This window comes from Uranotaenia lowii, chromosome 2 (genome assembly GCF_029784155.1).
Source record: "Uranotaenia lowii strain MFRU-FL chromosome 2, ASM2978415v1, whole genome shotgun sequence".
NCBI lineage: Eukaryota > Metazoa > Arthropoda > Insecta > Diptera > Culicidae > Uranotaenia > Uranotaenia lowii.
The window spans coordinates 793368-809491 of NC_073692.1; the positions used below are offsets into that span (position 1 = coordinate 793368).

The 16124-nt window shown below is 36.2% G+C and overlaps 1 protein-coding gene across 10 annotated transcripts in view; it reads left to right on the forward strand.

The window, feature by feature from the left end:
• Nucleotides 1-16124, forward strand: part of LOC129747421 (zinc finger protein 260-like) — a 35871-nt gene that overhangs the window by 18104 nt on the left and 1643 nt on the right. Inside the window, exons 2-12 of one of the 10 annotated variants that reach the window (XM_055741633.1) lie at nucleotides 12620-12695; nucleotides 13350-13489; nucleotides 13557-13598; nucleotides 13659-13697; nucleotides 13765-13897; nucleotides 14003-14080; nucleotides 14149-14255; nucleotides 14319-14365; nucleotides 14804-14935; nucleotides 15279-15810; nucleotides 15867-15977. In XM_055741633.1, the coding sequence (XP_055597608.1) occupies nucleotides 12620-12695; nucleotides 13350-13489; nucleotides 13557-13598; nucleotides 13659-13697; nucleotides 13765-13897; nucleotides 14003-14080; nucleotides 14149-14255; nucleotides 14319-14365; nucleotides 14804-14935; nucleotides 15279-15810; nucleotides 15867-15977 (1437 nt within the window). The other 9 variants (XM_055741631.1, XM_055741632.1, XM_055741636.1 and 6 more) reach the window with 9 other exon arrangements.

Sequence of the window (16124 nt, forward strand, 5' to 3'; positions counted from 1 at the left end):
TGGTGCCCCTAAGAGCTCAAAATAACGTTTTTTTTTTTACTTAAACATCATTAAAGTGAAGACCTAAGGAATTGGGATATTCTAGATATTATTTTTGATGCCAAATGACATAGAAATGTCTAATCTGGATCTGGTGTTACCTCGAAATAGAATTGGCGAAAATCGACTTTTTGGAACTTTTTTACCATTTTTCGAAAGCCCGGTAGATTTTTTGGAATGATTAAGAATTGGCCAGTAAAATAAACCACAAATGTTTGAAAGGCATCTACGACTAAATTTTGTTCCAGGGTGGTCCATTAATTTTCCGCTAGGGTGGTCTTAAAATAATTAACATTTTACAAATATCGCGACTATTTTTAACAGTTTTTGGTTAAGTTTTCAGTGTTAGGCCGTAACAAATTTGAAATCCTTCTTTTTTCACTTGATGAAAATCAAAACAAATTTCAATAAATTGGAACAAATTGGACAAAAGCTTGCTTACAACAAACTTGCATACAATCTGCATTGCAAAACATAAAAAATAGAGATATCGATCGAGAATTTGAAAAAAAAAACCTCGAATGCAAAAGTAGATGCAATTTTCATCCCCTACAGTTTGGCTCTCGCTGTTTGAATTTTCGAAGAATTTATAAATTTTTCAGTTGAAAGCCTTAAACATTATTCATTCCCTCTTTCCCGGTTGTGACGATGGAGCGATGGAAAAAGCTATTTTGCAAAAAGATGTACCCACTAGCGTGTAGAGCTATCAAACCTCATGATCAGAGAAAAAGATTTGTGTAACATTTCATAAGGGTGAAACAAGCATTTGGCTCGAATCGACAAACACCTGTTTAAGAATTTGAGATTTGGGAATACCTATTAAAACCTATTAAAAATTCAAACACTCATTTTCAAACATTCAATTATTGTTCGTTGATTATCAGAAATGCTGATTTATTTCAGTTATTTCAGTTCAGGTAGTTAGTTATCTTTACATTTCAAGATTTGCTACATTTTGTTAACCTATATAATTCTATTACGATCAACCCAAAAATCTGACTCGTTCTTGTATCGGCATCTGTTAGCAGCAATCCGATTGTTCTGAAATGCAACAGATGGGATAGATGCTGAAGGCCCCTCAATTAATCCATTATCGTCTTCCTTAAATATAACTTAAAGAAAGTATTTTTGCGTGGCAAGTTGCCCCTGAAAAATCCAATCCAAACCCGTCATAAGACAGGGTTTACTAAAATCGGTATAAAACCAGAGCCAACCACTTTTTTAACTTACTTTTAACTTGACTTAACATTTCAATGTAACAAGGGCAACAGCTAAGGGAAGTAAAAAAAAACATGTAAAAATTTAAAGTGGATCGACTTTTTGAAAGATTATCATTTTGGTAGCGTCAGAAATCCTTAGAGTTTTTTTTGTAAGGTCTAAAAGTTACAACCACTCTGGATTGATTTGTTCAGAAAAAAAAATTATTTGGGTTGAGGGGTTGAGAAAAAACGACAACGAATCGACAATTATGTACATTTTTTATGAGGCAGTCCTTAAGTCAGATCAAAATTAGATATCCAACCTTTGCTTTCTATAAATTTTCAGGAAGCTTTTAAAAATTGCAGACTAAGTTAACGAAATCACAAAAAAAATTTTTCTTTGAAAAGAGATATATGTTCGATAGGCGACAGATTTTTCGACAAATAAAATTTGCATCCGATAGTTTCTCGAGGTATTTATGGATCTTGTTTCTAAATTATGATGTTCCAATTGACGAACAAAGAAAATATGTTATGATCAGATGTAAACCCTTATTAACGGATGATTCTAGTCAACGATCGCGCGAAAAATTCGTGAAAAACTTAAACTTAATCAACAAAATTTACTTGAATCTGTAAGAAATGAGCCAGCTGGAAACTTTTAATCTCTATGACGGAGAAATAATAATTAACAAAAACTTGATTCAGGATTATTTTTGGAAAATTTAGCAAAGACAGCTGAAATAATAACAAGTTTGTTCATTCTGTTTAACGAAGGAGAAAAGGACAACGATTGGCAAATAATCCCTGTAGATATTTTATTGTCAAAATCTGCTCATGGGCGGGCGTTGGTAAAAAAATGTTTTAAAACACCTGAGTTAAAACAATAAAAAATGTGTCTTTGTTTAATCGTAGAATTAATTTCGCTCCCCACAAATCTGCTTATCTTCCAGTGATTGAAATCCTCACCAATTTTCTCATCAGAGGCATTCAAAATACACACTTTGAGGCCTCGCATAGCTATACAGAAGACGATACATATACATTCATTCAAACCTCCCCCGGCCCCCATGAGGAGGATCTGCTCTGAGAGACACTATTCGTTTGCAGCCCCGAACGAACTCTCTCAACGTTCGGTTGCTACATGATGCATGAAGAAGACGAGGCACACATACTCATTTACGTTCTTGAATTTGAATAGCTCCAGCCGATAGCTGTCGTTGAGGAGAACATCTTCAACCTCGCCGCAAAGGTTGAGGCAACAACAAAAACAACCGAACTTATTGCGTTGCACGTCCCGCAACGTATAGTGCAAAGAAGGGGGAGGAAAAAGAAACGAAAAAACTAGCTGCCTGCGTGCGGTTGCTGTGCAATAATAGCAATAGCAGAAAAACCTCACACATTCGATCCAGGCACAAACGAGGAGACTCGGGTTCGCTCTGCCTTTTGAATTCGCTTCCCTCAAGCTTGTAACAGGAGATGAGTGAGAGCCATTCGTTTGGTTTTTTGGATTTGCTGCCTCGAATGTATACTGCTTCTTGAAGGCGGGCCATATTGAGAGCGTATGCATCAGCGGTTTTGTCGTTTTCGCTGCCTCAAAGCAACCTTTGCTTCCGAGTAAAGCAGTGAGCGAGAGAAGGTTGATCAATTCATGCTCAGCAAAATTCAATCACTGTTATCTTCTGACCTAACGGATATTATTTCATGCATGCGTGCTAATTAGTACATACAATTTATTTCAATCTTCAAATAAAGCATCGCTGAAATGTGAGGAAATGATGTGAGGTTTCTTAGGGTATTACTTAAATGAATTCTTAAAGTTAGATAATTTTTTTTTAAATTATTACCGTTGAAAAAGTTGTTTCTTCTTTTTAACAACTCCACTTTTGTGCTGAAATTCGACAAGAAAAATATTAAATCTGCAGCAAGATTTTTTTTTGTTAAACAACTCGTACCCATTTAAACAACTTTTTCTTAGACAACTCTCCGCCAACGACGACGGCTTGGGTGAAAAAAAAAAACATCCCGAAAGCTCGCGCTCCAAACCGAAACCAAACACTCCCTCGCCATGTGATTTGCATTAGTAGAGAGATATATCTTGCGCGCCAACAACCGGGGCTGGGGTTTGTTTTTTTCCCCCTATACTATACCTTTCGTTTCTCTATTTCAAACTTCCTATACCGACTCGACCCGGCTCGAATGGAAGGATTCATAAATTTCCAACATTATTCCTCCTCGCGCGTCGTCCTACTCGGAAAACGGGGGAGTGTGTGTTGAACAAACTTTTGCTCTCGAGGTCCTCCCCCCGACCCTCTTCCAATCACTGCTACGCTTTTTCCTCGATGGCAAAAAGAACGATACGCGGCCGCTGCGCTGCTTGACAGGACGAGAAAAAAGCATCAAATCGCATAGGGTTGTGTAAATATGCGAATGTGTACTTGTTTAGTATGTGGATAAACATAAAACACCGCTCTTTGTGTTGATATATAGCATGGAGTTGTTGTTGTTGTTGATGCTAATACATTGTTGGGTTGATGCTCTACCATATATGGCGGAAATGCACTCTGCCACGAGGCACCCTTTCGAAACGCGCACGAGATGTAAACATCACAGCAGATTCATTCATGGCCATCGCATCGTATCGTCATCGTCATCAACAACACACGTCCTGTGCGACCGGATCGATGTCGTCATCATTGCTGTCAAGCAAGGATGCGGCACATATCCGATACACGAACTTACTACTCCGTCCGTAGTGTTTGTTGCCTACATGTATGTACGTACAGTACATAAAACATACAACCGTCCAGGTTCTTTCCTTGAACCAATTTGACGCAGCATCCGCTTGCATTCGACAGCAGCATATCGACGACGTGTGTGATGTTTTATATTTATTATCTGCCAGCCAGGATAAGGCCACGCGGCAGGCATGTTGCGCCTGATGTTTTGTATATGCTATATGTAATACATAATCCAGACGCACGTCGTCGTCGGCCTTGTTAGGTATTCCGGCCACACTCAGAGGAAGCAACAGAGATATCTGCTCCGTAAACTTTGTTCAAACATACATCTATACTTATGTATGTATGTACTTGCTCGGCTCCAGCTGCCCTTCAGTGGGTGAATCAGTATAACGGCTGCAGCTAATCGTGCTGTATTCGTATGCTGCATCAGCATAGGTGTCTGTTATGTTATCGAGATGCATGCAATGTATACAAAACAAACCTCGAAACGAATGCTTCCAAAGTTGTGCCCAATATTCTTTCATATGAAATCTCGTCTTCAAAATCCCAGTTCTACTATTTTTAAGTTTGTTAAGATAATTAATAGAAATATCATATATTTACAAAACCTGTTTTTGGTAATCTCGTTCGATCTGTGAGAAGTCTTAAGCTCCTTTTCTGTTATGTTGTCGAACCAGATTGATAAGAATTAGTTTTTATACAACCAATTACTAGAAAATTATGCATAAGAAAGTTGATGATAATTTAGAGTCGAATAATCTTGTCAAAGTTATACTAATAATGTCTCGAAAACCATTTCAGAAATATCCTGGGTTCAAAAAATCAGAATGAGTTAACAAAATATTTCAGTGAGCTGATTAATCATGGAAATAGAAACTAAAAAATTGTCTAGCGAGTAGCGAGGATTATCAGATTCACTCTGGAATTTCTCTGCTGATCACAAGGCTTTGCAGATTTAACCAGGATACCACTAAATCATATTTTCTAAAATTAAATTAAATCGAAAGTTAAATAGTCAAGGAATTTCATTTTTATAATTGATTTTGAATCAATATAAGTGCTTACTAAATCAACGAATATTTTTCAAAATAATAAATGTTTGAATCTGGAGATTTAATGAACCTATACGAAGTTTTCTATGACAAAAGTTGAGTGTTTATTTGTTTATTTGTGTAAAACATCAACGGATCACATGTTGATCCTAATGATAACTTAATAAAATAATGAGTTGAAAACTAGTTAAATCTACAAAGAAACCATTAAAATTTTTCTTCGGAAAGTAGCCTTTGAAACGTCGAGGCCGAAGTACTCGGTGAAGCGGTTGAAAGTTCTCAAAATTCCAATTAGAGCGCTGTTGGCTCCGTAGTTATTCAGCCGGATGGGAACATAGAGCTGTAGATTTTGGTTCCTTAATCCTCGGGGTCGCACACTGAGAGGAATAGCCCCCAGCAGCATGGGAGAGTCAATCCTCGACTCAAGGAGATCCGCTACGACTAGAGCACGTGCAGCGTTACGACGAATTTGAAGCGTGTCTAAATCAATTAGGCGGCAACGGTTTTCGTAACTGGGTAAACGAAACGGATCTAACCAGTTCAAGTGTCGCAGGGCATACCGTATGAAACGCCGCTGGATAGCCTCTATTCGTTCAGCTCCGTTCTGGTAAAATGGGCACCGAACTGCAGATGCATATGCAAACGTTGAGCTAACTATGCTGCAATACAGACTTTTTAGGCAGTACACATCTTTAAACTCCTTTGTTGCGCGAAATAAGAAGCCAAAACTTCTAGACGTTTTATCGACGATGTAATTCGTATGAGCCTTAAACTCCAGCCGATGGTCTAGGATAACGCCCAGATCGTTAATGCGGTCCACCCGGGCGATGGTTTCGTTCCCAAGAGTGTACTCTGCGTGAAGAATGTTCCGCTTGCGTGAAAAAGAAATGATCGCACATTTGCTGTGGTTCAGAGGCAAGCAGTTGGTGTCACACCAGTGAGCGAAGGTGTTGAACTGCCTTTGCAAGAGATCGATATCGTCTTGGCCATTAATGGTGTGGAAAAGTTTGAGGTCGTCGGCATACGCAAGTTTTGGGCCGTCCAAGAGAGTGAGAACATCGTTAAAATAGATGACAAAAATTATCGGTCCCAAGTGGCTTCCCTGGGGCACACCTGAACAAGCGGAGAATTGTCTTGAAAAGTAATTTCCAGTTTGCACTGATAACTTTCGTCCCGTTTAATAGCTTCGAAACCAGTCCAGTAGGGATCCACAGAATCCTAAGCGTTCGAGTTTAGCAATAGCAATATCGTGATTTACTTTATCGAAAGCAGCAGACAGATCAGTATAGATGGCGTCAGTTTGTGACTTCATGGTGAAGCTATCTTGCACGAACGATGTAAAAATCACTAAATTTGTTGTCGTGGATCGTTTCGGCAGAAGTCCATGCTGATCGTTACTTTGAATACTTTTTAAAAATTAACCTAGGTATTTTGATCTTTTTGTCATATTTGTCCTTTTGTCATTTTTCAGTTTGGTTAATGACCAAAACAATAGGAATTGTTGAAAAAAAAAACCTTTTGACACATTACACCGTGACGTAAATTCACTTTTCCCGACTTTTCTTAACTGTTATTATTTAAGTGGTCAGCCAATTGAAAAAAAAGAAGTGACGTTAAGGAATGTATTCACAAAAAATGCAACACTTTGATTTGCAGATAACTTTTGAATGCGTGATGTAATATTAAAAAGTGCAAATTTTTGTGACGTTTTTATCAAGTGGTTCCCGAAAAAGCATCCAATGAAGAAGTTTTCTACTTTATTTTTGGGCACTACGTGCGCTATCTATATAATAATCTATAAACCAACATTTTTACAAATCAAGACTATTGTTGATAACGTTTTCTATTTCCTGAAGCTTGGCCATCAAATTTACTCAAAATTTTGAATGTGAAACAATTTTTGCGTTATGGCACGATTTGAGATCCATTCGAAACAAAGTAAAAGCTTTGTGGGATCTATTTAAGTGCTATGCAGGAAAAACGATCGCATTTGGAAGCAGTCTTCTTTGTATATTTGAGTCACTCATCGTGTCAATCGTCTCCTTGTTTATCTCCGGAACATCCAGACGAGACTTGTCAACGGATTTTTTTTTTATGGAAACATGTCAGATGACCGCTAAAGAGTTCGTTTTGCTGTCCATTATGGAATTTTTCGCTTGCGGTCCAAATATTTTGCGATCGATTTGACCACCGTATTTTGTTTATTTTACCAGTGGGCAGCTTTCTTACCTTTAAAAAGTTAATTCAAGCCTGTTTATTAGTCAGCTAGACGAACCAATAAGAAAAAATGATCATTTTTTATCACTTCCCGTATTGACATTTTCGAATTGTGCTTGAAAAAACCTCTCACATTACCTTACCAAATCAATCATCTTCATTTTTATTCAAATTTTAGCTAACTGTTAGATCCTCTAGGACTCCTTAAACGTTTACCATGTGAACTTTGATCGAATAGTTGAAATCCAGCTGTTTTTAGGTCTCCCACTGAGACTTTCCTGGATTTTTCTCGATCCTTTCCAAAAAAATTCTTAATGAGGTATCGCAAATGCCACTAGACAGATTTGTATCAATTTTTTAACACGTATACATTTTATTACTAAAGGTACACTGAAAATTATATCAATTTCAATCCTTGCATTCAAAAGTTATTCACAAAACAAAGTGTTGCATTTTTTCGAATATACTTCTTAATTTGATCACTACCAAATTTAATGTGTGTGTGTGTTGCGATAGATTACTTTTGTGACGTAAATTCTCGCTAGAATTGATCATTTTTGACTTCAGTACATAGCACTCTAATTTACTGTTCTGCCTGGTAAATGGAATATCAAATCTTAGAACAAGTTGTGAACGAATTAATTACCCAGGATTGGAAATACGCAGCTCTCTGATTGAACAGCAACAAACAAAGTTATGCCTCATTGAAGTTGTGACGTGAATTCACTCAGTTTATACACAACAGGGTTGAAGACTGAATTCACGTCAAGTAATTTCGAGCTATTCTGAACAATTTTTAACAGCCTTCAAATTTTGTGCACACTATTAAAAGTTTTTTGTTATTTCTACTTATTTTTTCTTAAATTTTCAGTGTCTTTTCTAACATTTAGCTTATTTTGACTCGCAAATAAATAGTAACATATTGAGTATTCATTCGTTCAAATGACTTCTGTTTCTCACAATCTATATTTAAATATTCCAAAAAAAAGTTTGTAATTTTTTCCAATAATTCTATTTTTTTTAAATTATGAATAATTTAAAAATATGAACCAAATTATGTTCGATTTGTAAAAATCCCACGATCTGGACTCCAGATTCTGGATGATCAAGAAACCTTTCAGAGCATAAGAACAAAGAAAGCATCAAGAGAGCATTTGCTTATGAATTTTTACACAAAGTCAAATTTCTGACGTGTCACTCATTCGCGCTGTTATATTTCAGCTGGAACTCTACCGGACGTTATAAATTTCAGTACTTCAGAAATGTCCCGTCATTTTAAAAGAAGATTTATACTTTTTTAGCTAAAAATGTAATAGTTTTCCTATTAAAATTAGGAATTATTTATTTATACTATGTAAAAATAAAATAAATAAAATTAGGAAATTAGGAACTTTTTTTTTTTGACGTGAATTCACTCATTTGCGGACTGTTTTGATTACTTTTTAAAACCAACTCCATTGAATATAAACAAATTCTCTTTTTATACACATTTGTTGGCTTTAAAACATATTATGCAAATTGCGAAAAGAATAATCCATATATTTGTACTAAATTAGGCCGGAACATATTTCATATAACTTCTTTTGTCAATCGGAGTAGGAACGTCGGGAGGGAAGGAAGGGTGATAAAAACTCCCAGCTTCCACAATCAGTTTTTTACTCTTGTAAACTTACGGATAATTGAGATATTTTTCAAATTTTCCATAAAAACTTCCAACTTTTTTTATTTCCCCCCTTCGGGTTTTTGGAAATTTCCAATTGGGGGGGGGGGTTATTATAATAAAACATGTAATTTTTTTTTAAACGATTTGAATCATCTTAATTTTAACTGAATTGGCATTTGGCAAATTTTATAGAAACTTAGTGGAATTTTAGTGAGAAGGATTTAATTAGAACGATTTGAATAATCGAAAATCCCTTGAAAGCCAAAGCGCACGTGGATTGTGTCTCTAGCGAAATTTTGTTGAATTTTTGTGAAAAGTTTACCAATTCAGTAAATAGTTGTTTTTTTTTTCATTTGCACATCATTGTTAAGATCTGTACTTGTGATTACTGAGAAATCTTAACCGCCCAAAAGCATCTCTGTCTATTAGCACGTTTCTAGAGGATTGTCAGCTGTCGAAATTTCGTTTACTAGATACAGTTTCATTATTCTTTCTTTTCTATGGTTTTTTTTTCGAGAAGATCAACAGAAAAAATTGATAATAATGAGGCTATATTATATGAAAATTTCAAGAGGTTTTTCATTTTATTGTGTTTCCAAACAACAATGGAAGGGTACAATCAACTAACTAAATAATTTCCGATTGGAATCATCTAAATGTTACGAATGAGTTTTTAGTTATAATTTATTTTAGTTAATAAGATTTTGTTTCGACAATAGAAATGATGTATCTTGGAAAATTTCTCATAAAAAAAATCTGGATTAATTGAATATCTCTCACATTAACGTTCAAAGCATTTGTGCCCGCAGTATGAGTAAGTTTAACGAGCTTAAAGATTTTCTTATTAATAGTAAAGTAGATATTTTTTTCTTATCGGAAACTTGGTTAAATGAGACATCCCAGATTCAGTATTTCCATAGATGGTTTTAGCTTAGTTCGCAATGATCGAAATCGAAATGGTGGTGGAGTTAGTGTGTATATCAAAAAAGGTTTTAATTATAGAGTTTTATCAAATATCAGAGAATGGCAATGGTAATACGGAGTTCATATTACTTGAATTTACTTGTAACTCTAATGAGATTTGCTTTGGAGTCTACTACAACCCCCCCGGGCAAGACTGTTCCGAGCTGCTCCAAACTCACCATCAGCAATTTATGATGCATTATAAAATTCATTTTTGATAGGAGATTTCAACTATAATCTTTTGAAACAATCTTCAAGAAACAATATTCTAAAAGATACATTATGCAGCTTAAATATACGATGTATCAATAATGAGCCCACTTTTTTTCATAACAATGGTAGTTCTTTACTAGATTTATTATTGACGGATTCACCTGAAAGTATCTATAGGTTTAGCCAGATTTCTCTACCAGGTGTATCGACTCATGACCTGATATTCTCGTCCCTGAATATTTACAAAACAAAATGACTCGAATGGATACTGGTTTCGAGATTTTTAAATTTTGATAGAGGTTGCACTTTCTAGTACTCTCAATGAAATGAACTGGAACTTCTTCCTCAGTATAGATAATCCTGATATGCTTGTGGAAATATTGAATTCGTTTTTGCTGTCTTTGCTTGACACCCATTTTCCACTGAAGTTTAAAAAAGCATCGTATAAAAACATGGTTCAATCGTGATATTGAAATAGCCATTATTAAACAGAGATTTAGCTTATAATAACCTGGAAACGATCGAAATCGATTGATGATAGAACAATATTCAAAAGATTGCGCAATAAGGTTAATACATTGATAACTAATGCTAAAAATAAGGCATGATAGAGCAAAATTAAATTTGAACTTACCTGTTAAAAAGTTTTGGGATAATTTGAAAAGTTTTGGACTAGGCAATACAGAGAAGTCCTCACGTGTTACAGAATTTTTCTGCTACAGATGTAAATCAGTATTTTTGTTCCAATTTTACACCTGATATGATCAAGAAATTTTTATACCCCATACATCAACTGGGTTTCATTTCAGACGGTGTTCATGAATATGAAATTGTTAATGCAGTTGCTTCAATTCAATCCAATGCTACTGGGCTTGATAACATTCCAATCAAACTTGTTAAAATTGTTCTTCCTTATATACTCCCAGTTTTTAATCATCTTTTTTAATACTATTCTCAGTACATCTAAATTTCCCTTCCAGTGGAAAAAAGTTAAGGTTATACCAATTCCAAAAAAATCCAATAATCATAGTATTACTAATTTAAGACCAATAAGTTTACTTAGTTCTGTTTCAAAAATATTTGAAAAAGTTGTAAAAAACCAAATTTTGGACTTCATCAATCAATATAACTTGCTAAGTGATAATCAATCCGGTTTTAGAGCTTATCATAGTACCGAAAACTACCTTAATGAAAGTTCATAACTGACATTGCCATAACCCTTGATAAAAAAAGGACAGGCCACACTTCTTCCTCATAGACTTTGCAAAAGCCTTCGATAGGGGTGTCTCATAAAAAACTTGTTGAGAAATTGATATCTAAATTTTCTTTTCTGGATCTGCAGCAAAGATGATAAAATCATACCTTCAAGGACGTTCCCAGGCAGTTTTTATAGATGATTGTTTTTCGAGTTTGACACCTATCGAATCAGGCGTTCCTCAAGGGTCTATTCTAGGTCCAATTCTTTTTTCCATTTTTATCAATGACTTACCGTCAGTATTAAAATACTGTAGTATTCAGATGTTTGCTGATGATGTACAAATCTATTTCTGTTCTGAAAAGTCGTTGCCATTAAACGTTGTTAGCAATAGAATAAATTATGATTTACGAAGGATTGATGAATGGTCGCGTATAAATCTCTTGCCTATTAACCCAGCAAAAACAAAAGCATTATTATTTAGCAGATCAAATAGAAGTACCGAAGCTCCAACACTAATCTTGGCAAATTCTGAAATCGCTTTTACAAACCATGCTGAAAACCTTGGTATTATTTTTGACCGTGAATTGTCGTGGGATAGACAGGTTAATAGACAATGTGGCAAAATCTATGGTTCTTTGAAAAGGTTAAACATTACCACAAGACACCTTGACGTTGCAACTAAGTTAAAACTATTCAAAAGCTATATATATCCATTGTTCATCTATGGAGATTTCGCTTATTCAAACTGCTCTGTTAGGACTATGAACAGACTTCGTGTTGCATTAAATTCATGCGTTCGTTACGTTCACAACTTGTCTAGGTTCTCAAGTGTTTCCCACTTTCAAACAACGCTGATTGGATGTCCCTTCGATAATTTTTACAGATATAGATCTTGCGTTGTTATCCAGAGAATACTTTATAGCGGAGGCCCACATTATATTAAAAGTTTATTTGTTCGTGTAAGAAATTCTAGAAATATTAATTTTGTTATCCCATCGCATTCTACAGCTTATTACAACAATTCGTTTCTGGTTAGAGGCATCTCGAACTGGAATAATCTTCCTACCCAATTAAAATGCTTAAAAACGAGATCAGAATTCAAAAAAGCTGCACTAGTAAGATTTGCATAAATTAAGTAACAATCGGATAAGAATAGTAGTAGATATGAAAGTCATCAGAAACTAAATGAAGTAAGTTAGTTAGTTGCAATGAAAATCTAAACAAACCCTAATTGTAACACATAAAAAAGATTTTATCTTATGTTACAAGAGTAAATAAATACAAATACAAATACAAATACAAATACAAATGTTTTTTTTTATCTTTCACAGGAAACCGGTGCAAATCAATGCTCTTATATGGACATTGACGCGATCTACTTTCAACTCTTGCTTCTGCTGAAACAAGGTAAGGTGAGTATCAACAATTCTCTTAAGTTAACGCGCTACTTGTTAAATTCGAAAACCATGTTCAAAATGATTGAAGAATTTCCGCCCATCGATAAAATTGTAACGGTCTAAATATGAAAACGTGGTTGTGCTGCTGCATGCATTCAAATAAAATAGGGAACGATTTGGAAAGTGAGACAAGAAAGCGCGTGCGCCACCCATCGGCCGAACCGAGAACTACCCGTCCCAATCTGTCAAGGGAACAAATTTTTTCGCATAATGCACTTCAAGGATCGTAATTGTTTATTTTTACGGTTTTTATTACATTTGAGCAAGTGAAAAATAGATTTTGATGAAATTAGAACTATTGTAAGTGAAAATAGTGTTCATATTGTCCACTTTATGGCGTTAGATAGCCGACAGTTTATCGTGATGTGTTGAATCAAGCGGACGAGTTGTTTAAATCTCTTTTCATTCTGACGCTGGGTGGTTTCTTCTTCCATCATTCTGAATATTTTCATTTGTTGATGTAAAGAAAACAACGCGTGAGACATTGTTTTTTTTTCTATCAGCTATGCGATGCAAGAATAACATTAAAGTAGCATACCAATTTGAATCGATTGAGAGATTTATGTATAAAACTAACGGAGTGATTTTTTTTCTTTCATTTCAGTTGAATCGAAAAAGCGTACAAAACATTTGCTAACTTCTAACAAATATTTTAAAGGCATAACCAAAGGGATGATGCCGAATTTCTACGACAGCTCACGCCCGACAATGGTGCCCACTAGCTCGGCTGTTCTTGGGGCACCCGTAAGTTCTTTCTTTAGTTATGAGATTCTGAGAAGTGGTACAATTTATCCAATGTTTCCATTCACAGACCCAAGGTGGCAATGAACAGCTACTTAAGAAGCCCCCAATTGTAAGTTTTTTAGTTTTGGATTATTTTTAAACATGTAATGTAAAAAATATTTTTTTACAGAGTCAGTTTGACCTGGAAGCAACCCTGCAGGCAGTGGATGTAAGTTTTCAATTGGTTATTCGAACATTTGCCGTTACTATTTCACTTACTTTATTATTTCTCCCAGAACGAGGTACTGGAAGGCGAGGAAGGAAGCTGTCCATTGTGCAATAAAACTTTCAGTAGGAAAACTTCACTGCTTAACCATATTCGCAACCACACGGCAGAGAAGAAGTATGTTTGCGAATTTTGCCAGAAAGGTGAGGGAATATTTTTAGATATTTTGCATAAAAAATTAAAAAAGTTCACATCGAATAAGCGTCTTAATACAAATGGATAACACCTTATTGAATTTCCTTTCTCAGGTTTTTCTCAGCAAGCAAATCTTCGAAATCACATTCGTATTCATACCAATGAGCGGCCGTACGTGTGCATTGATTGTGGTAATTTTCTAAAACAATTTTATTATCTGACAAATTCTCATATGATTTTAATATTTTACACCTCGCAGGAAAAGCATTTACTCAAATAACCAATTTGAACAATCATCGACGCTTGCACACCGGAGAGCGACCATTCGTCTGCATTGAGGCCAACTGTGGACGATCATTTGCCCAGGTATGTTTGATTGAATATTGTAAAATGATACAAGCTTAACGACAATCTTTTTCCTATCTCTAGGTGACAAATCTCAACAACCACATGAAGACACACCACAAAACGCAACAGTACGTATGCAATCAGTGCCCCAGGAGGTTCTACCAGGCAACCCAGTTGAACCTGCACCTAATCTCGGAGCACAGTAGCACAAAAACGTTTTTCTGTCCCCAGTGCCCCGACAAGCACTTCAAATCTCAGTCGCTCTTCCAGCACCATCTCAAAATTCATGGCTCCAATTTCGGGTTCCCTTGTCCCAAGTGTGACGAGAGGTATGATGCACTTTCTCTATCGGTGTTTGGTTTCCGTTTCCGCTTTATGTCGTTTTGTTTTTCTTTCTTTGGTTGAAGTTGGCTTTCTGTTCGCTTCTGCTTTCATTATTCTTTCAAACTGCTTTCCGTCTTACGATTTTGTGTTTTCTATTTAATTTTGAATTATCTTCTTTTCTCGACTCCTTCGAGTTCGAGTTGGTTTCAATGAATGACCTTGATTTTTCCTACGATTTGCAGATTCATCCAAGAGTCTCATCTGATACTGCACATGACCCATCAGCACGGAGATTTCGCGTGTAACATGTGCCCGATGACATTCAAGGATGAGGTTCTGCTGAAAAAGCACGTCCAGAGGCACCTGGACGGAAGGTAAGCTTGCGATTGCTTAGAAGATGTTAAGGAAAAGAGAAAAGAACAATTTCAACAATTTTATCTTCTCATTGTTGAATGGAATTACTTCGGCCATTTGAAAGAGAAGTGGGGCCTCTTAGAATCAAGCACCTAAACTATAAAAAGTTTAATCAAAAATATTAGATGATGAATAGACCACATTCGATAGAACGTGATAGGAAAATGTGCATCATATCATACTACGTCTAAAACTCTTACTATACAGAGGGGCACTTATGTTAAAACATTTTCAATGCACATTGAAAAGTTCCTTCAACAAATGGCATTTTAAAAAAGATCTGATAATACCATTCTCCAATAGATTGCTGACTTGTCCGGTACTCGGCTGCAACGAAGGTTTCACCATGAAGAACCATCTAACTAAGCACATGCAGATGCGCCACCCGGCGATAGACATCAAGAAGGGAAGCACACCTGCCGCCATTGCCGCCTCTAAGCCACCGAAGCATTGCTGCCATTATTTCAACTGTAACGAGTCGTTCGATACCTCGGATGGGCTCAGCAATCATCTGCGGGTGGTTCACGGCTTACCGATTCTGCTGCCGGATGAAAAGAAGCAACTGTTATCTCCGCCGCCCCCGGCACAACAACCTCAATCTACAACCCAACCTCAGCAACAACAACAACAGCAGCAGCAGCAACAACAACTTCCCCCACCACCTCATCAACATCCGGGAGTTGGCAACGGACAAGCCGAAATCAGCGGCCCGATGTACCCGCCGGCGGCTCTATTAGGGGCCAGCTTCCAGTCCTACCAGCAACAAATCAACGAAGCTCACCAGCTGGCACTGGCCAGCTCGATTGCTTTGAATGAAAAGCACAAACTTGGTTCGGTTAGTAGACGAATTATGTTAGAAGATATGTAAATTTAAGATTACGTGGATTCCAGGACACAGAAATGGTCCACGCTAGGGATGAAATGTCACACCACCAGCAGCAACAGCATCAGCAACAACACCCTCACCTGAATGGGAAAATTGATGTTGGACAGAATATAGAAGTAACAAAAATGCTCTAATTACATAATTACTTTTTCGCTGTCGTGCGTTAACTTTTTTTTTCTCTGATTGAGTGTGTGCAACTTCCTTAGACAAGTTTTTGATTTCCTTGAAAGAATTGTATTCTCTTCCAGTAGAACAATTATCAT